Source organism: Mauremys reevesii, linkage group 9 (genome assembly GCF_016161935.1).
Source record: "Mauremys reevesii isolate NIE-2019 linkage group 9, ASM1616193v1, whole genome shotgun sequence".
NCBI classification, from domain to species: domain Eukaryota; kingdom Metazoa; phylum Chordata; order Testudines; family Geoemydidae; genus Mauremys; species Mauremys reevesii.
Window position 1 is genome coordinate 91187580 of NC_052631.1, and position 23921 is coordinate 91211500.

At 43.4% G+C, this 23921-nt stretch overlaps 1 protein-coding gene across 1 annotated transcript in view; it reads right to left on the reverse strand.

Annotated features, from left to right (window-relative positions):
• Nucleotides 1-9055: 9055 nt before the first annotated feature.
• Nucleotides 9056-23921, reverse strand: part of LOC120372484 (COMM domain-containing protein 5-like) — a 33978-nt gene continuing 19112 nt past the window's right edge. Inside the window, exons 5-7 of the mRNA XM_039489642.1 lie at nt 20808-20903; nt 17222-17297; nt 9056-9316 (exon numbers count right to left, since the gene is read on the reverse strand). Of these exons, the coding sequence (XP_039345576.1) occupies nt 9215-9316; nt 17222-17297; nt 20808-20903 (274 nt within the window). The 3' untranslated portion in view covers nt 9056-9214. The remainder of the gene's footprint in view (nt 9317-17221; nt 17298-20807; nt 20904-23921) is intronic.

Here is a 23921-nt window from a genome sequence, read left to right on the forward strand (position 1 = left end):
GCTTTAGATTGCACATTTTTAGAAACTGATCTACATATGTGAATTTTCAAAACCACGTGTAAAAATACAAGCCATTGTCACAATATCTCCATTCAGCACAAGAGACATGTTGTCTCTCTCGGGATTGCTATAGCAAGGATACAGCCTTGTACTTCTGCAGATAGCCCCCCTCCCTCACCGCAGATGGTCAGGAGTAGGAGTCAGAGAATCCAGTCCCCTTCCAGTATTCTTACAGTAGCACCTATAAATCTCAACCTTGTTTGGGGCCCCACTTGTGCTTGGCACTATACAGACAGCTAGCAAATGACAGTCCCTGCCCGATGAGCTTACAGTCTAAAAAGACAAGACACAAGATGGGAGGGGAAGTAAAGGTAAAGTGATTTGTACAAGGTTGCATAGCAGGCTAGTAATAGAACCTTGGGGGTGGATCCTCATCTGTCTTCAACATTGAAGGAGCTATGACAATGTATGCCAGCTGATCATAGAATCATAGATTATTAGGGACCTCAGGAGATCATCTAGTCCAACCCCCTGCTCAAAGCAGGACTAATCCCCAAATGGCCCACTCAAGGATTGAACTCACAACCCTGGGTTTAGGAGGCCAATCTTCAAACCACTGAGTTATCCTTCCCCTCCACCACTGTTCTGATGTTCTGACCTCTGCTCTCCTAAGTCCCAATCCAGCACCCTCTCTATTAAACCATACAGCATCTCCTTAGAAAACCTTCAGAATCAAAGCATGTTGTCAGGTAAAATTCTTTAAAAGAAACTGATTAATTGAATAACTGGTTTCAATAATTCTGTACTTGGAAAGTCAGGTAATAGCTCAAAAGTACAGCACAGCCCCTCAGCAAATAGTTCAAAAAAGGCATGAAAACCAAAGTACTTACCTATTAATTACAGTATTTTAAATTAGGCAAAGATGAATAAAAACAGGTAATTAGTGCATATGCTGTGATCATGTTTTATACTTACCTCCCAACCCCCCCCCCAAAAAACAAGATGGCTGATGAAACGTACACATCTTATTTGTATTTGGAGTTCTCTCCAAAAAATGTACACTATTTTGTTAATAAAATGTTAACGTTCATAAAAAGCAGGGGAGATATGATTGCTCTCTACAAATACATAGGGGGATAAACAGCAGGGAGGGAGAGGAGTTATTTAAGTGAAGGGCCAATGTTGATACTAGAACAAGTGGATATACACTGACCATCAATGAGTTTAGGCTTTAAACTAGACAAGGATTTCTGACCATGAGAGGATGGAGTGATGTTCTGGAAGAGCCCGCCAAAGGGAATTTGTGGTGGGGGAACCTAGCTTGTTTCAAGACTGAGCTTACCACTAAGTTTGTGGAGGGGATGGTATGAGGTTACCTACTATGGCAAATGGCCCATCTTCATCTGCTATTAGCAAATATCTCCAGTGGCCAGAGACTGGATACTAGCTGGGAAGGTCTCTAACTTACTATAGAGAATTCTTTCCAGGGGTCTGGCTGATGGGTCTTGCCCACAAGCTCAGGGTCTAACTGATTGCCATGTTTGGAGTTGGGAAGGAATTTTTCCCCAAGTCAGATTGGCAGAGACTCTGGAGGGGTATCACCTTCCTCTGCAGCATGGGGCACGAGACACTTAATGATTTGAACTACTGTAAATGGTGGATTCTATATAACTTGAAATCTTTAAATCAAGATTTGAGGACTTTAGTAACTAAGCCACAGGTGTTGGACCTATTGCAGGAGTGGATGGGTGAGGTTCTGTGGCCCGCAGTATGCAGGAGGTCAGATTAGATGATCAAGATGTCCCTTCTGGCCTTAAAGACTATGAAGGTATAAGGAAAACATCTGTTGTTTTTTTCTTTTAGAACTAGGGACAGCAACATTTTCTTTTCATTGCAGTGGCTTTTATATCTTCGTGATTTTCATAACCATTGTCCTATGAGTCAAAGTCTGTTCTGTGAAGGAGAGTGACCTAACCAGTAACTAACAGTGCTGTAATAATGACGCATGGGCAGTGGGACATGCTAACAGTTAACATATAGTAAACACCAAAGAGATAGAAGGTAGTGGTAGAAAGAGGGTACAAATTAGGCCTAAGGGGATGAAACTAGGGAAGGGAAAATTTCATAACAGTGAGAGCTCTGAAGGATGTGGGAAAGACTCCCAAGGGAAGTGTTGGAAGTCCAGCCACTTTCAAACTAGCCTGACAAAACACTGCAAAATGTATCTTTGTGAACAATCCTCCTCTAGCAGGAACATGGACTGGAAAATTTGAAAAAGAGAGGGCAGCTTTGCAAAGGGGCCACTGCAATGGTGGGAGCTGCATGCTCATAAGCATTCAGAGTGCAGACCTTGACTCCAACCCAGGAAACAGTTCCCCGTCATGGAAGGCCTATGGAGCTGAATCCATGGGAGTTCTGGGGGAAAACTCCCACCACCTAAATTCCACCCAGTAATCCTTGTGCCAGCTCCAGGTTTGCTGTGCCTGTGCATATTGACAGCCATAATTTGGTACCTGCTAATGTGGGGCCTGGGGATGATGAAATGAGATAGGGAGATAGCCTTACATTCTATACTTTCAAGTATTTTAATGGTGAAAATGTCACAGAACTACAAATATTTGGTCCTGAGCGGCTCCCTGGACAGTCCAACAAAGCCCACGTTAGCAAAGTGCACCTCTACAAATCAAGCTGACACTCTAAGCTAGATTGCAATGTTTTCTGTATAACAGACCCTGAAAGCACGATTTGGAGATTGGCATTCAGACATAGATTCAGAGCAGCAGGAGGTCACGAGGTGCATTCTGGTTAGGAAGCAGAAGAGAAAGGAACCACTGCCTACTTGCATTGCTCATCAGATTAAGAAACTGATTTATCCTACACTTAAACAGAAAAAGTTGAAGCTAGCAGGTGACTCACTCTGAAAAACACAAATCTCCCTTGTATGATTTTTCTACTAAGACAAAAGTAGAGTTTCTGCTTTTTAAAGCCAGGGAGTACAGAACTGGTCTTTCTCAAGCAGTTAATGACTGGTATAATAAACACAATGAAAGCTACGAACACTGTGAATGACTGGTATAATAAACACGATGAAAGCTATGAACACGATGACTTCATTCTTGAACTTTCTCTTAGGTTTATACTCTATTATGATAATTGAGAACAGGAACGTAATATAAACACTCCTATCGTGTTTTTCCTGTATTCCAGAGGTTGAGGACAGTGAAATTCTGTCCCACTGAAGTCAATGGCAAAACTCCCACTGACTTCAAGGGGGTCAGGATTTCATCCACAGTGTTAGAGAGATGGATATGAACGTCACCTAGCAATTATGTAACCACAATGGCTTTTTTTAGTCTATGCACTTTCTCCATAATAACCAATAGGCATGGATATTTTTTGACTGCTGACTCAGAGTTCAGCCAATGCATTTTTTTTAAAGGGAGGGGAATAAGAATCATGACTGTAGATCTGACCTTATATGATGGGAAGCAGCATGGACTCCTCCAGATGGAGGACATAGAGCCAGGAAATGTTGGTTCTATTACTTTATCTGCCGTTGTGACTCTGTGTGAGCTTGGGTAATTCCCTTTAACTCCCCATGCCTCAGTTTCCCCCATCTGTAAAATACTACCTATGCTTTGAGTTCCACGGTGCTATTATATATGATGAAGATTATTCATAGTGAAAATTATCAAGTCAGATTTCCATTCGGATATGCTCTCATTGAGAAGAAAGGCACTGGTGGAAAATTATGTAAATATTACATGTTTCATTGTTAGAAATTTATTACAACTAAAATCAACATAAAGAAGTAAAGGCAATTGTGAAAAACAGTTTAAGTAGATTCTAGGGACCAGCAGATAGAGGACAATGAGAGAACTTGGATTTGTTTTTTCAGGGAAAACGGCAAATGAAATCTGTGAAAATCCTTGTTACCTACTGATCCATGAACACAGTGTAACGAGTAAGAAGCAGCACCCTTTCCATGCAAGGCTCATATCTTCGTAATTGATGACTGACTAGTGATCAGCTTGACAAGGCCTTGGGACTAGCAAAATGAGCATTGCATTCAATTCCACTTTGAACGAGGTGATACAGAAAGAGAGGCACTCACATGGTATTGTGATAATCAAACCGAGAGCTGGACAGAAAACAGAACATCTGTTCCATGGGAAAGCCCAACATTTCAAAATCTGATTTCATTCCAAAATGGAATGAAGTAAGATTTTTGAAATTTCCCATGAAATGGAAATTCCAAATAATTTCAATTCAGATACATCAGTGTTTTGTTTAGATATCAAAACATTAATATAAAATAGCAATTACATGAATACTTTAAAAGTAATATAGCAAAATAAAGTTGAAACAAAACATTTTGACGTTATCAAAATGAAAAGGGAAAATTGTTTTGACTTTCTTCCATTAAAAGTGATAAGGTCCCATGAAATGTTTTGATTAAATGAAACTGCATTTGCCAGCAGAAAATTGTTCTGTCAATTTTTTGCATCAGCTTTATCAAATTCCATTTGTTGCACAGAAGATGGAAAATCCCTAATTTTTTCAACATGTGCAAATTATATTTTTGCTTACAACAAACCCCTGCTTAAGATGACATTGGCTTATGGCAAGTTAGACTTGTGGAGTGTAGAGTTGAGTGTATTTCAGGGCACTGGACCCAGTGATTGCAGAAAGAGGCTAGTCATATAATTTCCAGCTCTGTTGAACATGGGAGTGAAATCAGAATCAAGCTTAACATGTATACGTATCCAAAAGATTTTCATGGTTCTTGGTGGCCTATGGGTAAAACAGACCATCGCATGAAGCCCACAAAACTTGTGAGGTACAACAGAGTAAGTCTGAAGGTAACTATCTCAGCATAGTTTATATGGGAAAGAGGAAAAGCTTCTCATCCACAAATGATGAGTAAACTATAGGTTTACACTACACATGAGAAGTATGGGAAGTCCACAGGAGCAGAGGCAGCCCTGAATTAGAGCTAATCTTTGGATTGGGGCATAGACGGCTGCAGTTACAAGAGAAACCACTGATACCATAAGGAAGTCTACTATGGAAAGAAGTATCAAGATACTTCAAATCTTGATGTTGACCAGTAGAGAGACTGCCCCACTGTCCTATTTAAAATGGTTCAAATAATGGCAGAACAATATTCTGTACTGACAGTCATTTACAAACACGAGGGACATTGAAAAATAATTCATTAATGAAAGCTCAGTTTTTAGATTTTCAGTGTAGAAGACACTTATGGCTAATATTCAGAGGGAAAAATTAAAACAAGGGATTGTAGGAACCCATGTTTTGGATCAAGATGTAATAAAGTAATTCCAATAATCAGTTAGGAAAATCTTAAATCAGTGGAACCAAAAAGGAGACACTAATTTACTGTAACCTATGGGGCACCTTGCGCCACAGGGGTCAAGGTTGTTCACTTATAGCCTTTCCATATTTCAGTCTGTAACTCCTTTTTTTTCTATCTAGGCCTGATCCAAAGCCAGTGGGAGTCAATGGAGAGACTCCCATTGACTCCAACAGGTTATAGATCAGGCCTTTTATGAGTCACTGATAAGATGTGTCTGTCAGGAGTCAGAAGGGCTGGATCTTAATGGACAAAGGATAGTAGGTGGGTGGAAGGCTGGATTCTTACCTGCTCAAAATCATAACCCACTGATTTGTTTGGCAACTTACAGTACAAACAGGTATTCAGATTTCATAGACGTGGAGGATATTTTTTGTGGACTCAGACAACTCTCTGCCTTGGGATTTGGACTGTCTCTCCTCAAAGAAAACTCCTCCTAAAATATATATTCCCTGTACTGAGCCATTGTTCTCCAGAAGCACCAAAGACCTGCCAAGGCAGGTGGAGGAGATTGGACTTGCCTCACTAGCTAGTTGGCAAGATAATTGTTCTATAGGGACTGTGATGGACTGATATGCTAGAATCTAGCACAAAAGGAAACTGATAGAACTTAGCCGCATGCCCACTGGTATTAGAGGACTAGGATTCAGGACTCTGCTATTCTGTTGCCAGCTCCACCCCTAATTTGCTTATGACTTTGCACAAGTCAAGATCCATCTATGACAATTGACCCGTTTGATAAATGGGCCAATAAACACACCGTGCCTTAGGGACATGATGTTGGCTTGTTTGCAAAGCACTTTGAGATCCTCAGATGAAAGGTAAGTATTATTAACGTTAATTATGGTGGAAATGCTTGAGACATACTGCTCCCTATCAGGTATCTCTGTTCATTCACTCAGAACCTCAACCCAGTTCCTAGACCTTGCACAAGGGAAGGGAAATCTTGTTATATTGCACATACCTGAGATTTCTAGGGGTTCAGAGGCACAAGACTATTTTTAAGCAGCAACTGTACATCTTATACCACAGAAAATGCTAAAGGCTTCAAATCCATTTTTCCAATGAGAGAGGATTAGAGAGGTCATTGATATGATGATTAGGGCTCTAGCTGTACAACTTATGAATTCTGATTTATACTGTGAAGGTGTGTTCTGAAAAACTTTTATCGTGTGCCTTTAGGTACATGGATCCACCACTGCTGACAGGCGCAGTAGCAGGTACACACTAGATAGGGGAAATGGGAAATAATTAAGGTTAAAAACAATACTTAGACCTCACAAAGGTTATGCTAAAAAACAAAACAAAAATACAGCTGCATTCTTTGAAAAAACAGTTTAGCTGATTCCTCTGACGATAGGAGCTGTGGAAAGTTAACTGGGAGTAAAACAAAAGAAGGTGCCCAGAAGGGGTAGAAATCACAGGAACAAGGGAAGTGAGACAGGAGGAGGAAGTGTCGGGCAAGAGACAACAAGGTCACAGGAACTGGGTAAGGGGCTCCCCCCGAAGGAGATACCAGCTAGCATGCAACAGCCTGCATGAGGAGAGGACACCCTCTCTGCCTGGCTTCCTGGACCCAGATAATTCCTCAAGGGCTTACAAGGGAAGGATAAGCTAGAAAGTGAGGGACATTGTAGTTTCAGATGTTTATTGTTTTGTATGATCTGTACTCTCCTGTTTTACCTGATTAAGTACAGAGGAGCACAAAGGTGCAAGACTGAGTAAAGTCTCTCTCTGTATGTTGAATGCTGCATAACTGCTGCACGGCTCTGAGAGAGTTAAACTGGAAACCAGAAACTTCACACCTTTTGGGGCTGAGTTCTGGGAGGGGGTGTCTTTAAAGTAACTGGGGTAGCTTGGAAGTCAGTACTGGCCCCTGGGACCTACAGCAGGTGGACTGAGGAGCCCCATTATCTTGAAGTAGTAACAGATGAGAGTCAGCACCCAGGAAATGTGTGAGAGAGACCTAGGGAGGAACCAGTCCTGCAGCCAGCTGATGCTCTAGAAGCTAAACACACCCCAGAGATCCAGAGCACAGAGCTATGGATTCTGCTCACAGCTGTCCTAGTGGCTGGCTAGGAGGGGGACACTTGCTAGGATCTGGAATACTTGACATCTAGAGATATTGGTTATGTTAGAATCCTTTGGCACTGAGCAACAGGAATACAGAATAATGGCCATTTTGTAAAGAGGGCTCACAACAATGTGGTAAATTGACAATGACAACTATAGTTGTCACAAACATGATATGGAAGCAATTACACATCCTACTAAAACATGATCGTTCTCAAAGGACTGTGCATTCCCACCCATCCATCCACTGCATGCTGCCGTTTGACCTTTAGCTCTTATTTGCATTGGACTTTCAGGAGGAAAATAGAACATTTGGATACGGCGCCAAGTCTGGCTTTTGGCAACAAGATGTGATCTTGCAATCTTCAGATATTTTGATTCGTTTCAGCAGGAAGTCACGCAGTCTGAAATAATGCTACAGTCTGAAGTCCGTGCAACATCATGTCAGTGTATTTTTATGCCTATTGTGGTTCTGAAAAAACCAAGAACCCACTTGTCCTCACCCACACAAGAACATGGGGGAGGGAAAAAGGCTTTTTTGAAACACCAAGCATTTAATTTCATGTATCTGTGTTTGTGTGCGCGTGAGGGGACAAGGGAGAGTTTTGCAACCACACCAGACACAGGGGCGCCAAAGGAATAGTCAGTGCTACTGAGCCAGAAGATCGGCAGGTAGCTAATTAAAGCCAGTGCTTAAAAACTACAATACATGCTATGTAAAATACTTTTGACAGGTAAATCCCATGGTTCTAAAGCCTATGCACTGTGTTGTCTTCATGCTATTACCCAGCCTCCACATCTCCCCTGGCAGCAAAACTCACTCAAGCCTGGATTCAGGAACACGTGCATCCCTACTCAGCAAAGCCCTTAAACTCATGCTTGCTGTCCCATCGAAGCCAATGGGACAAACACAGGCTTGAAGTTAAGTAGGTGCTTACGTGCTTTTCTCAAAAGGGATGACTTAAGCGCTTTCCTGAATCAGGAACTCAAGCGCCAGTGCACTACCTTTCTGTTCAAGAGGAGTAGGGAACAATGGGCAATGAGCAGCTTTGGATTTCTGCTTGGAAGTCCATCAGGTAACCAGAGCAGCATGCTACATGGAACACTGCCCACCCATGACAGCCTGGTGAGGGGTTCTTACAGGCCCAAGTTCCACCCCCATGTTGTTTGCACAGCTCTAGCTGGTTGCACTGGATTTCTTCTTTCATGCTCCACAGGCTCCCAATTTTCTTTAAAGTACCTTTTTATACTGCCACTGCACCTCCCTCACTTACGGAGAACGCACATATTTTGAGAACACAGACAGCAATCTGACTTACGAGACTTGCTCAATTTCACATATTTGTCGTGCTGTTTACAGTGAGGTTTTTTTCAATTTCAAGCATTGCAAAGTTTTTCTTATGTTACATAGTGACAGGGCTTTCGGTAGCAAGCTTTCTAAAATAATTAGAGATGAATCATTATCATGAAGCAATGGTTCTTATATCTATTAGGACAGTTATTTTAAAAATGTTTTGATGAATCATACAGAAGCGCTCACAAACAGTGGATTATACCATGTTCATAAATGTATTTCTTAGGCAAAAATAAGTTTGAGAAAACAGCAGAGGCTTTTAACACTTTAATTGAAAAATATTTACAGCAGATGTTAGAAATGTTATGTTACAATACTGATACATGCAAAATGGTGCTAGATCTTTATTTTGCATTTCACAATTCTCTTGCAGGTTTTCCAACTGGTTCTATTAATTTGCAGTTTGGAAGTGTTCAGTCCTGGATTTTCAGAATGCTTCTTTTCTCCAGATCATTCATTTCCTTCAATATCAGGGCAACGTTGTACCTTAATTCTTGGAACTTTACAACTGGCACCTGAAACATACGATTTGTTAGAACTGTGACTCATCTGGCTAATACACCCATACAGACAGAAAACATTCTAGAACATCAGGCCCATATAGGTTCAGACAAGAGTTTTATAGATTTTAAGCAAAAGATCAGAGGCTAACAAAATGCTAGGTAATAACATAAGAATGACCACAGTTGAGTCAGACCAGTGGTCCATCTAGCTCAATATCTGTCTTCCGAGTGGCCAGCGCCAGATGCTTCAGAGGGACTGAACAGAACAAGGCGATTTATCGAGTGATCCATCCCCTATGGTTGAGTCCCAGCTTGTAGCAGTCAGAGGTTTAGGGACGCCAAGAGCATGGGATTGCATCCCTGACCATCTTGGCTAATAACCATTGATGGACCTAACCTCCATGAACTTATCTAATTATTTTTTGAATCCAGTTATACTTTTGGCCTTCACAACATCCCCTGGCAACAGGTTTCACAGTTTGTATGTTGTGTGAAGAAATACCTGCAGCCTATTAATTTCATTGGGTGATGCCTGGTTCATGTGTTACGTGAAGGGGTAAATAACACTTTCCTATTCACTTTCTCCACACCAGTCATGATTTTATAGATCTCTATCAACCCCACTTAGTCGTCTCTTTTCCAAGCTGAACAGTCCGTCTTTTTAATCTCTCCTCATATGGAAGCTGTTCCCATACCCCTAATCATTTTTGTTGCCCTTCTCTGCACCTTTTCAAATTCTAATAAATCTTTTTTGAGATGGGACGACCAGAACTGCACGCAGTATTCAAGATGTGGGCACTCCAGGGATTTATATAGAGGCATTATGATATTTTCTGTTGTATTATCTCTCTCTTTCCTAATGGTTCCTAACATTCAGTTAGCTTTTTTGACTGCTGCTGCAGCACACTGAACAGATCTTTTCAGAGAACTAACCACGAAGACTCCATGGCTTCTTTCTTGAGTGGTAACAAGCAAATTTAGATTCCATAATTTTGTATGTATAGTTGGGATTACGTTTTCCAATGTGTATTACTTTGCATTTATCAATATTAAATTTCATCTGACATTTTCTTGCCCAGACACCTAGTTTTGTGAGATCCTTTTGTAACTTCACAGTCATCTTTAGACTTAACAGCTGAATGTGTGTTGGCTAAGTCAATGGTGTGACTATTAAAAAAAATAATCACTACCTTACTTCTGTGCAGGGAATCAGCCTGGGAATACAGGGGTGAATGCAACTATTCCCAGTTAGGCATTTCCACTGGAAAAGCTGAAGCATCTGATTTCCCTGAGGAGGCCACGCAGCCAGAAGAGCGAAAAACAGGGTTTAAAAAGAAAGGATACAGGAAAGGAATAAGACAAAGCAGGAGAGGGAAGGGAAAGAAGTCTATGGACTGATTTTCTGGGGTGTGTGGTTGATTGCTGTAGCTTCTCACAGCTCTCCTGTTAAAAGCAGCATCAGATATTGTTAAAATTATCACAGAAGAGGAAAAATAGCAAGTGAATTATGTTTTTTTCCAGGCAAATAATGGGAGTTTTGCTGCAGAAAGTGGAAGTTCTGTGTCTGGTTAAGGTGCTTTTGGCAAAGCTGAGGAATAGATAACATCAAGGAATGCACGGTTAACAATGACTAACAGGAGAACAAACTTCCAGAAAACACCCACTGAACAAAAGGAAAAACTAAAATTACAATAAGATCCATTTGCCAAAGCATGAAGTGCAATAGGTGCTGCATAAGGCTGGCATCAGCATTTTGCAAATGACAGTATAATTTTAAAGGACATGTGAGCTGGAGGCTAGATAACACATTGAGGATCAGAGTTCACCCCTTGGGCATCCCATGGCTGGCAGGTGATGGGAGTGCTCAGTCTCTAGGAACTGGGAGAGTTGTGACATTCTGACAAGAAATAGGGAGGAGTGGCTCCACAGGGAGGGCTGCTGCAAAGTGGGTCTTTTGAAGGACTGGGAAGAGGGCAAAGATGGGGAGGCCAAGTAGGCCACACAAAATGGCCTACTTGGTTTAGAAAGTGACATGGTACTTTGCACTATATCTACTACAGATGCACGAAGCAGTTTGTTGCACCTCTGAAGATTGTAAGATGACTTTGTGGCTCTTCGAGGCGAGGAAGCTTTGATGGTTCCTAGCTGCGCTGGTTTTAAGTGCCCACTAGACCAGGAGTGGGCAACTTTTTGGCCCAAGGGCCACATCTGGGAATAGAAATTGTATAGCGGGCCATGAATGCTCACAAAATTGGGGGGGGGAGTGCAGGAGGGGGTGGAGGGCTCTAGTTGGGGGTGCGGGCTCCGGGGTGGGGTCAGAAATGAGGAGTTCAGGGTGCGGGAGGGGGATCCAGGCTGGGGTGGGGGAGTGGGCTCCGGCTGGGGGGTTTGGAGGGCGGGAGGAGATCAATTCTGGGGGCTGGGGTGTGGGAAGGGGTGCAGGCTCCGGCTGGGGGTATGGGCCAATGGGAGCTGCGGGAATGGCGTTTGGGGCAGGGGCAGCATGCACAGCAAAGCCCCCTGGCTGCCCCTACGTGTAGGAGCCGGAGCGGGGCCATGCTGCTGCTTCCAGGAGCCACGTGGAACAGCCCCCAACTCTGCTCCCCAGCTGGAGCGGGGCAAGCCTCACACCACGCTCTCCAGTTGGAGCTCAAGGGCGGGATTAAAATGGCTGGCGGGCCGAATCCGGCCCCTAGTTTGTCCATCCCTGCACTAGATTCTCTTCTGTAACTTTACGACTGCACAGAAAAAGTTGGAAAAACCCACAAACTGAAAGCAGGGCTGAAAGTTTGGGCTCTTGCTGCAAGAGAACACAATCCAGGCTGGGTAAACCATTCCCTTGTGACGTCCCAAGACCAGGGTACAGAAAGTATCAGCCTAGGGGAGCATTTCCAAAACAGTATTTTTCTATGTATAAAGAATGCTGAGTGTTCATAATGGCTTGATTAGGACTGGAACTTGTGCTATTTTTTATTCAAAACTAGTGGCAAAAGCAGCTTCTGCACATGTCAATATAAACATTATCAGTAGCTTAGAAAAATCAACACATCCAAGCCTGGGACCTCTTCTTAGGACTACTCTTACTCCCCATTAATAGGAAGAAAGTGTGGGGTCAGTGGCTAATGCATAGGACTGGAAGTCAGGGAGACGTGTTCCAGTCCCAGCTCTGCCATGGGTTGCTGTGTGAACCCATGTTCTCTGTACCTCCTTTCATCTCCTAAATGGATATTATTTGTATTAGCACAGTGTCTAGGAGCCCTAGTCAGGGACCAGAACCCCACTTCCAGGTCCAAGCCAAAAAAGGACTCTGCAAGGGCTAAGTATTACAACTTTGGTCAGAGGAACGTACCTGGAAAGCAGGTGTGGGGATGGACTTATAAACTGTGAGAAGGGAAAACTGATGCAGTGGGATCTTCACAGCAAAATCACAGGAACATGAAGACAGCTGTGATTGTCTAAGGTAAGTGTGAAAGAAGAGGAACCCCTCGGCACAGGCCAGCATTCAGGATCATAGCAACAGGAAGCACTATAGTACCCTCTGCCTAAAGAGAATTGCCCACCCACTCAACCTACTCCCATCCAAATGCCATCAGCACATGACAAACATGATGAGAGTACACAGACTACTATGTCTAGGACATCTTAACCAATAGAGAAGTGTCAGAACCAGATGAAGGAGAAATGCTTCGCTGCAGTGAGTGAGAAGCCTACACTTCATACAACTGAAATGCATAATGAAACCTATGAAGAAGTGAGGGCAGTCCATGAAAGGTGCACAATGCTGCCCAGGACTGCAAGAGAATTTTACTTAAGCACTTTGAAGACCATATACTTCCGAACATCAACACACTGGACTGTATGGAGGTAGCCCTACAGTACAGGAACACCATCCAACACAAGCCTACAGAATGGAGACCTTCTAGTGAAAGAAGATCCTTCAGAATAGCTTAGTTGACCAATGAAACATTCCTAGTGTACACGAATGTTGACCCTAGTTGCGGACAACAGATATCATGTTACACTTGTTTTAGACCCAAAGAATCCAACGATGAAAGAAGAAATACTACCGAAAAAGATTATCTTTGCAGTGATGGCAGAGACTTCAAAGCAGCTCATCCAATCTCAAAACATTTAACACACATATTCTTCCCTGACCCCCAAAAGACCACAAACCAAAAACAATATTACAGTAATCTTTCCTGGTCTCAACTAAAGCCACTTGTGGAAATTCAGACTTACACCATTACATTTTTTGTTGCATCTATACAAATTTGATACATATGTAGTAAACATACAGACCACCAGCTATTAGAGTGCCATCAGCAATGTGGAAACTCTATGCAAGAGATTTTTGGTAACCAGTTTCCAGACTACTTTTTATGCTGGTGTGACAATTAGAAGAATAACTTACATCTCACTTTTAAAAATTTCAATAAGTTCATACACGCTGGGATTTTAAGGCATTCACACCCCTTTTTTAACAACCATAAAAAACTGACACTGGCCTCCAGTCTGCTCGAATACACAAATGAGGCAACTTTTTTATTTTTAGAAGCAAGATAGTGACTTAAGAACAGCAAACATTTAAAACCAAGGTTGTGGGTTTTTTTTTTTTTAAATAATTTACATTTTACTGTTCAGTCACAGCCAGAACTTTTTGAACTTTCAGACTGTTTGGATAAGTATTAGAGTTAAAAAAACTCTGAGTCTATTCATGTTCTGAAAATTGGAAAGTAGTTATGGCAGATAATGCCTTAGGTATAATAATGCAATTACATTACAATGGTGTACTATTAAGGCAGTTATGAAAAAATGTGGCCGCATGATTTTATGCAAAAAGCACATTCAGATAACATTAAAAACAGCACGCTGGCTGTATTCCTATTCCCCCCTCCTCCTCCTGGAGGTGAAGAAGAAGGTTAAACAAAGTTTTATGAACCCAGTCACTTAACAGGATGTTTGTGTTGATTGACAAAATACAATAAAATATGCGAGAACCAGTTTCTCCTTCAAGTTATCTTCCAACCTGAGGTTTCTTTGTTCCCTGCTAGTTAGCATCCTAACCACCAGGGGTAAAATCCGCTCATCAGATCCATGGGCTGGATTAGAGATAAGCTGCAGAAGTGACTACTTATCCTGGCTGAAATGTACTAGCATGGCTTACCCAGATGCTTCCATGCTCCAAATAAGGATCCTTGCAGCCTATGCACATTTCTGCAGGCCCCAATGGATCTTCAAAAGGGCATGTGGTCTGGCCAAAACAAAGGGGCCTTGAGTCCCTGATCAACTTAACTACAGAGGTATATTAGGTGGTACGGATAATACACTCCTTACACTTTGTCTTCGCTACAAAATGGCATTGTATTAGAACACTGCTCTGAAGAGACCAATTAGCTAATAAGATGCAGACCATGATTTTGCAGTTGGTGTACAGAAGGAGGATTATATATTCAGCATCATGTCAGCCCCATCATGTTTAAATCTTGATCTGGGTAGGGTTTAACCACGGCTAGCTGATATGACAGAGATGACTTATCCTTGTCTCAAAGTCCTGGTTAGCATCGTTAGCGAATTTGACTATTCACAGTTATATTCTCACATGACATTCACTAGCGAAGTGATGCCCTAGTTAGAAGAACTCAATGATTTTCAAGCTTTTTTCATTTGCGGACCCCTAAAAAATGTCCAATGGAGATGCAGACCCTTTTAGACAGTCTGTGGACCCCCAAGGGCCTATGGCCCACAGGTTGAAAACCACAGGAGTAACTGATGTACAGTAACCCCTCAGACATGGTTACACTTGGAAAAAGAGATGGACAAATGCATAATATACGTCCACTAATGTCAAGGTCTTAAAGCAAAGGCTAGACAAGCAGATCATGAATGAGGCTGGGGCTAGGCTTCATGACAAGGCTTACGTGGTTATGGAAATGGGATGCCTCATGTGCGTGGTTTATGCACAAACTGCACCCATCTTCCTCACATCCCTTGGAAGAGACTCATTTTTCAGCATGAAGAAACAAATCTAATGGATTTATCTTTATCACTACAAACCGCAAGGAGCCAAATGGGGGCAGTGGTCTATGAATGCTGCCATGCCCCTTGTGAGACTAAGAAGTTCCTTCCACAACGCGAGTCTCCCATCTCCTATCACACGTTTGCTAAGCGTAGCATGGACCATCAGTGAAGAGAGAGGAATTCAGCACCTGACTGTGACTCTCGCATGCAGCTGAGTAGTAAAAGCATCATGTTTTTTTTTCATTTAAACGACCGGCAAGCAATGTGCCACAAAACGTTGCAGTCCCCCCTTCTTTATTTAACCACTCAGTGCCAGCACACATGGCTTGAGACAGAAGGGGCAGCAGACCAAAGGGCATATAACTTTTGTGTGTGTGCAACAGAATCATTTTAAAGCACTATTCATTGTGGAACAATCCTTTGGATTAATTATCTTGGTTTCCCAGTCCAAACACAAACATGGCTGAGCTAGCTGGTCACGGCGTGTGCATGTATGGGTACAAAGGAGACTCCGAAGTGGAGAACGTTTGCCTACCTGAATAAGGCACTTTGAACCAGGAGACAGATTTACCCCTAGATCTGGTACCAACTATTTGGGGGGCTCTGGCCACGTATTGAAATCCTGCTCACAGCCAGTTCTGCAGTACCCAGATATAAGTGGCTGCTGGATTAAGATTCAGAATGAGATATGCTGCTTGTGCATGGTGATCTGCATGCACTAGGGGAGACCCAGCAGCAGATCTCTTTGACAGGACGGCTCCACCTTCACAAAGGTGCAGAGCTGCATTGCTGACTGCCCTTTTGGTGTCTGATGTCCCCTCTGGAAAGAAGAACATGGAACCCTGAACCCAATCCTGGCAGTTAAGGGAAGGAGGAACTGATTTTCCAATTTGTAACCATCAGTTGTGCTCATTTATTTGCATAGGGTGAAATTCACTCCTGTGCAGAAGTTTAGCACAAAGTTTAGCACCACTTAAGTCCCAGTTAACACCTCAATGTAGGGCTTAAGTGGAGCGTAGTCCTTGAGCTGGCCTCTCTGCATGGGGTGAATTTCATCCTTTGTCATATGGCATCTTAAAGACTTCACAGTGTAGCAAATCACAGTCAGGCCTTTCCAAGCAGCTTTATGTTACATCTTTCTGTGAAACAGTTTTTCACGTTAAACACAGTAAAGGTTGTGAAGCTAAACATTTAATCCAATACCTGGTGCATAACCACCAGATATTTATGTATGAATTGAAGCCAAAAGCACTAAAAGGTGAACTACTCATGCAACACAATGTTATTTATAGAGTGCAGCATTCTATTACAAAGGTTAATAGTACAGACAAGTTCATGCCATTTTCTGGGAAGGCATTATGTACAATGTCAAAAAGAATGCCCTTGCTTAATTGGAAGTAAAAAAGGGACCACAGCTTTCTGCTCTCTTTCTAGAAGCAGGATGTGTATTAAAGAGAAAATGAGTAAAGATACCTGATAACTATCTTCTGTGGCAAAATTAACAGGCTTAGTGGGGCATCATACATTTCATAAATTGCTTCAGTAACTTCCCAGCCATCAAAACCCATTGTCTTATTTTAAGATTACAGTCAATAATAAAACTATAAAGTGTTAATCATCAGAAATTATGCAATAGTACTTTGGAGTGATTAATATTTCTTTGGAAAACAAAGTTTCAACAAAACATGCCCAAGAAGAAGATAAGAAATCATTTTGGCTGGAGTTTTGTAATATACTGTGTGTGGCTGCACAGAAATCAGAATATACTAAAGGAAAAAAAAGTTCCAACAAAAATGAATTGTCCATGAAGGCTTTAACATTTTTAATAGCAATTTAACTTTCTAAAAGGACTATAAAGTGGCTCTCTCTCTCTTTATCTATTAGGATAACAAGACTTACTTCAAAGCGATGAGCTGTCCCATCCGAAAGCTTCAGCAGCATTAAAATGGACGGTTGCAATGCACGGGCCAGTGAACTGAAATTATTTACATGATTAGTATTAGCATTGCAAATGTGTACTATTTTATTATATAGCATTATAAGTTAACCCTTTCAGGTGTCTGAGAGAGGTCCCATATAGCTCACATGAATAATTTCCAAACATTTCAATCAAGCATTCACATTTGGCTGAGTAGGAAATTCAGAGGAACACAAATTAATAGAACTCTATCAAATTCACTTTCATACTGAGGTAGCAGACTAAAAAGGGAGAAGGAGCTTTTATATTTAAAAGGAAAGGTATTCAACCTTGCAATCATTACAGATAATAAGCCAAAGTCAACCCTGGTGTAATTCTACTGATTTCTACAGAGATGCATTAGGGTTGAAAATTGCCCGAATACTGTTAGCAAAAAAGAACCCAGACCATCTTCACTAAGCAACAGTGCCCTAAACCCTTCCATTCTTCCTTTGCTCTAAAGTGCAGCCCCAGCTGGGGAATCAAGCTCTCCTGGAGACTGTGCTAAGCCTGTGGCTTGCTATTTTATTCCAGAGTTTATTTGGTGACCAGAGGAGTGGGAAATGAGTCATCCCTGTGCTGCTTCCATCAGCGGATGTTGCCAAAGCCAGGTCAGGTACTGACAGGCATCAGAGCTGGAAGCCTGGGATCACTGTGCTTCCTCATCTCTTAAGCAGAGGCGATGGCCAGACGATAAACAAGAAATCCTGAGGGGGCAGGGAGTGGCAGGGTGACTGGAAAGGAAAATAAAGGAGAAGAATACAGAGAGTGGAAGACATACTGTTCCTGAGTTGTTTGGAAGGACTGGTGAGGCTATTGTGGGGCCCTCCAGGCACTGAGGCCAAGGTTATTTCTCTGCATGCCTTGCTCTATCTTAGAGAAAGAATTTGCAGTGCAGTGGCACCTGAGTGGAACTCTTTAGAACAGGGGTTCTCAATCTTTTCTTTTTTTTGGAGGCCCCCCCCCTCAACATGCTATAAAAACTCCATGGCCCACCTGTCCAAAACTACTGGTTTTCTGCATATAAAATCCAGGGCTGGTTTTAGGGGGTGGCAAGCCGGGCAATTGCCTCGTGCCCCATGCAACAGGGCCCCCCCACCCCCATGAAGCTAAGTTGCTCAGGCTTCAGCCCTGCGTGGCAGGGCTCAGGGCCCCAGGCTTCAGCCCCATGCGATGGGGCTTTGGCTTTCTGCCCTGGGCCCCAGCAAGGCTAACAGCCCTGCTTGGGGACCCCCTGAAACCGGCTTGCGGCCCCCCAGGTGGCCCTGGATCCCTGGTCGAGACCCACTGCTTCAGAACACACCTCAGGGCACTACTCCTTATTTGTAACTACCCTATCTGATTTGTATAATTCAATTCAGCCAATGGCGAGTGCCCTAACATCCTCCTCGCTCTGAGTTGGCAGCACAGCTTGTACTCCTCTACCTCGATATAATGCGACCCGATATAACACAAATTCTGATATAACGCGGTAAAGCAGTGCTCCGTGGGGGCAGGGCTGCACACTCAGGTGGATCAAAGCAAGTTCGATATAATGTGGTTTCACCTACAACACGGTGAGATTTTTTGGCTCCCGAGGACAGCGTTATATCGAGGTAGAGGTGTAGTTGCAAGTTGCTTGGCTTCCAATAGTTTGCTGCATCTGTGGGTGCAGGGTAGTGTCTCGAGCAGACAAATGCTCTGTCTTCTTCGGCTGAGTTTTGGCCAATATTGCCCATTTTGGGTTGCCACAGTGCACCAGACCCATGAGCCTCTTGGTTGGTAAAGGATATCAGTGAGACACCATGGCCACTGTTGGTGGTGTCCCAGTGTCTCTCTGATTGAAGGTAAGGAGACAGCTTCTCAGGGATGCACTGGTGGGGCCACTACTAAAGAAATTATCTTGAGCCCAACAATCTCAGGTACTGACTCGCATTGCATCTGCCTCTTTTGGGACAGATGACCAAGCAGCTACGCCAGTGTCTGCAGACTCCATATTACCTTCAGCCTGATCAATCTGGGTTCAGACCAGGTCTGAGGGACAGAAACTGCATGAGCAGTACTGGTCACTCTCTCTTCCTGGCTCTGCCCAAAGAATGTATCTACATGGATTGCGTAAGATGTGTCTTTGGCCTGGCTGATCATAAAGGGCTGTTCACAAGGCTGTGAGGTCCCTAGCAGGAGTGGGCAGAACTATTTTGAAATGGATTCACTCCTATTCAGAAGAGGGGCTCCACCCAAGAGCCCTCTCATGGAGGGTACTGCAAAGGTTCTCCTCTGCTGTCTCTCTTAGTCAATGCGTAAATTAGCCTGTAAGGAGACAAGAGCTGCTGTGTCTATAGTGTGTAGATGATATTCAGCTCCACTGTTCTCAATTACAGTTGATCCCACCAATGAATCTGAAAGGACAACCAGACATCTAAAGGAGACTGGGGTTCCGAGGACGGTTGGCTGACCGAGGCTCAGTCCAGGTGAGACAGAGATAATGTTAGAAAGTTGGGGGAAGCAGCCAAGTGACCTGGCTGGAGTTATCTCAGCTACAATGTGTGATGCGGCCATCATCTGTAAATCAGGGGTGCAGTTTAGACTATTGTTGCAGACGCAGGTAGTAGCTGTGTCCAAGAGCATTTTTTCCCCACCTGCTTGGTAAGGGGAATGTGCTCTTCAGTTTCAAACGTGGACCATGCTACACTTATCCATGCCTTTGTCACTTTGAGATAAAGACTGTTGTAATGCACCCTACTCAGGGCTACGTTCTGACACCATTCAGGAAATTCAGCTAGTTCCAAAGGTGGCGGCCTGCTTACTAATAGTATATGCTGGAGCTCATAGCACTGCTGCTCCAAGAGCTGCACAGGTTGCCTGTGGGCTTCCAGATGAAAGTCAAAGTGGCAGTCTTGGGTTTTAAGGCCCAGGTTATCCGAGGGACTGCCTCTCCCCTTAGACCATACAAACACAGCTGCAGTCAGTGGAGGCACTAGAAATGGAACTCCTCTGATACAAAAGAAAAGGGACGCTTCATTTTACTTTCATGCTTGGCCTGCCAGAGTCCAGCTTTATCCACCTTCTCCACAGGCTACAAAGCTCATCTTCCTTTGTGGCATTTGGGGAGGAGACAGGATGTGGTTAGCTGTTATATGGTGTAATTACATAGTGGGACTGGATTGAGTTACAATTATGGGCCGCTGGCAAGGCACTAATTAAGTTTATTATTGTACATTTTAAAATATTGGAAGGGTGTCACAGAGCTTGGGAAGGGAGCTTCTAGCATGCATGTTTTAGAAATCTAAACAAACAACAGAAGGCATAAAAATGCATAACTGTATTAACAAATGATGCAAGCATTTCCAACAGACTGATTTTATGTAACAGTAGCCTTGTGTATAATCTGATTTGTGTGTTACTCAAGGTTATCTCCATACAGTACCATTTAACACTGCGTGTAAATTTCACAGTGAGATATATGTTAGCATTGAGAAGTGAATTTAAAAGGCAATTAAAGTTTAGAGTTAGAAAACCCTTCACTGGTCCCGCAGACTTATTTCTTACCTTGTGGATATAGCCACATCCACTCTCCACTTAATGTCATTAACACTTGGCAGCTTATTTCCTTGTTTCATAGTTGCGGCTTCAACAACAGGACGCCTGGAAGATAAACCAGGGAAGGGAAATTATGAAGCACACGTGTAAGGCAAAAATCTAAAGGGAAAAAAATATGCCTCTGTATGAACACATTTCCCCTCTGCGTCTAGCATCATTCAGAACACACTGAACAAATTAAGGTTTTGTAAAGGGGCTGCATCTTGTGCTCAGACTATACACATGCTTCTCGCTTTTTGCTGCACTTTTCAACAGATAATTTATGGAACTACTGTAGGTAATTTCAGTAAACTGAGGTCACAGTAATGATCTGCCAAAGGGTTATGGTAGAGACCCGAGTGTTGAAATTGGAATCAGAATAATATATAAGTCAGTGATGCACTATTAACAACTAGGGTCCTTCTGCCAATATACCTTTATCTCCATGTGAGGCCAGCACTAGCAAGTAAGAAAGGAAAAAGAGGGTTTAAACACAGAAATTAAGATGTGCCAACACCCTCCTCCTCAACCGCCCTCCCCATAGCAAACACGTACAGCACTGCTGCAGCAGAGCACGCCTAGTGTCAATTAACACCTAGGTTTTTTTTTTTTAAAAGATAATGTTAATATCAGGGAGTAGTCTGAAGTGTGCACTAAAATGTCATCCCTGGGTCCCTGTTAGAGTATGTAAAGTGGATTGGATTAGAGTTCCTTATATAATGCTCCGTCACAGCAAGCCCCGGCATGGCTTTTATGATTTTGTCTAGTCTAATAAATGAAAGTTTTGGCTTCTTACAAGAGACACATATGCTGGGTTTAAGTGTATTTCTATGAGAAAATGAAGTTGACGGTGATTAAACTTCAGATGCCTGGCAGTCTTTAAAATTTTAATAGCATCTTAAACTCAGAGTAAGTAAACAAGCCAAATCTGATACAAAGACACAACCAGCATCCATTTTTAGATGTACTCACAAACTATCTCCAGAATAAGGTCACTCGGTGGTCTGCTGGGGAGACAGTCTAAACTTGTTACTCACCCTTTTTTTTTTTTGCTAAGCTTCTTGTGCCAGGGTAAGTTATTTATGGTACATTTCAAAGCTACTCCAACCAAGGGCTGGATGATGCTTCACATAATCTAATTACATACTTTATTTCAGAAGAGATTCCTCTTTTCACAAACGAGGATACATTCGCTCGATAGTCTAATGGCTATCCCTACTCAGATCCAGGCATACCGTTTGCTTGGTGTCTGCTTATAATTTGTCCAGAGAAATTAGCAGGTAGACAAAGGTGTGTAACACTGACAGCCTAAGGTAGTATGATGTTCTCGTGTAGAGCAAAGGCCAACCCCCCCCCCCCCCACAAAAAAACCCACAAGTTATTTTCAGAACTGAGAGGCATCCCTGGTAGTGTGGACAAAAACAATAGCAGAGGAAATAGATCATCTGGCTCTTGCCCATAGTCAGCCTGTGGATAAGAAGTAGGTCAACACAGCTGGGTGCGACTACGAGTAGTCAGAGCCTAGAAATGGGCATTAGCAGAATCCTGACAGGATTAAATATTACAAACATGCCTTCCCCTCAATGGCGAGCTGCTGCAGGGTATCGTCTGTAGAGAGATCACCTCAAAAATATCCATGCGGTAATTTGCTGCCTTTGTACGTGCTAATGTCAGTCAGTGGAAGACACTTCAGTTAGGCAGGAGGGTCTTGGGAAGAGAGGTGGAATAAGAAGTCTTTTTCTACTTTCTAGGTTGCGGGTGGTTGGCGTTAAAGGTCCATAGTGCAAACAAATGTGATGAGACTTAGCGTCAGATTCTCACTTAGAAGTCACAAAAACTCTGTGGCCAAAGTTTAGACCAGGGGTCTCAAACACAATTTACCTTAGGGCCACTGCCAGTCCTCAAATCCTCCTAGCGGGCCAATAATGTCACTCATGCCGCCCAGAACCTGCCCCCCCAACACTCTGCCCCCCATCTGCCTAAGGCTCTGGGATGGAGTTTGGGTGCTGGGTGCAGGCTCTGGGCTGGGGTTGCAGGCTCTGGGAGGGAGTTTGGGGGCTGTGTGTGTGTGTGGGGAGGGGATGCAGGCTCTGAGAAGGAGTTTGGGGGCAGTAGGGGGTATGTGGGGAGGGGGTGCAGTGCTTACCTGGGGCTCCAGGGCGGGGCGGGATGGGGGCCTCAGCGCGCTGCTGCCCCCAGGCACTGCACCCGCAGAGTCCCATTGGCCACAGGGGCACTCGGGGCGGGGGCAGCATGCAGAGGCACAGTCCCACCCCTCCCTGGGGCTGCAGGGAGGGGCCAGCAGCCACTGGAGTGAGCAGGAAGATGCGGCTCAGCTCCGCTGCACTGCCGGGCCCCAGGGTGGGGGTAGGGGGAGAGTGCCCAGGGGTGGCAGATGGGACCAAGGGAGAGACTCGGCCCCAAAACTGCTGGAGCCCTGCAGACCACATTGGGGAGGTTCGCAGGCCGTAGATGGCCCACGAGCCGGGAGTTTGAGACCCCTGGTTTAGACCTTTAGTTTGGTGCTGGACTGCTAGCTATAAACTTCTCTTTACAAGGTAGTTTCATTTTCAGTCAACATTTTCTTAACCCTCTCCACCCATACAAATGCAGCTGGAAACGGAAAATCAATGCATGAGAACACAGCAAGCCAAAGTGAAAAGAAATGGGATGTTGGTGATAGGAAAAGAAGAGTTTATTTACACTGCAAAACATAAGACACCTTTGACTTCACAGAGTCTTCACTGCACCTGCTGAGTCTCGTGTCTTCAAAAGCACTTTAAGTAAATAATTTTTTTTTTTTGGGTAAAGAGCATCCATCAGTGACCCCATGTATTCTCCGCATGCAACGCTTCACACAGAACTGTCTAGAAGCAGTGCACTGGGATGAGTGCACTGGGATGCACCACATTACACTTGGGACATAGCAATATTCATGGGGACCTAAATGAGTGTGTCAGAGTACCCTAAGCAAAATGCATTGCAGCAGGAGAGCATCTGGAATGAACTCCAGGATTAGATGCAGTAACTGAACTACCAATGTCAAAATTAATGACAAACTAATTCCAGACATAGCAGTATTCT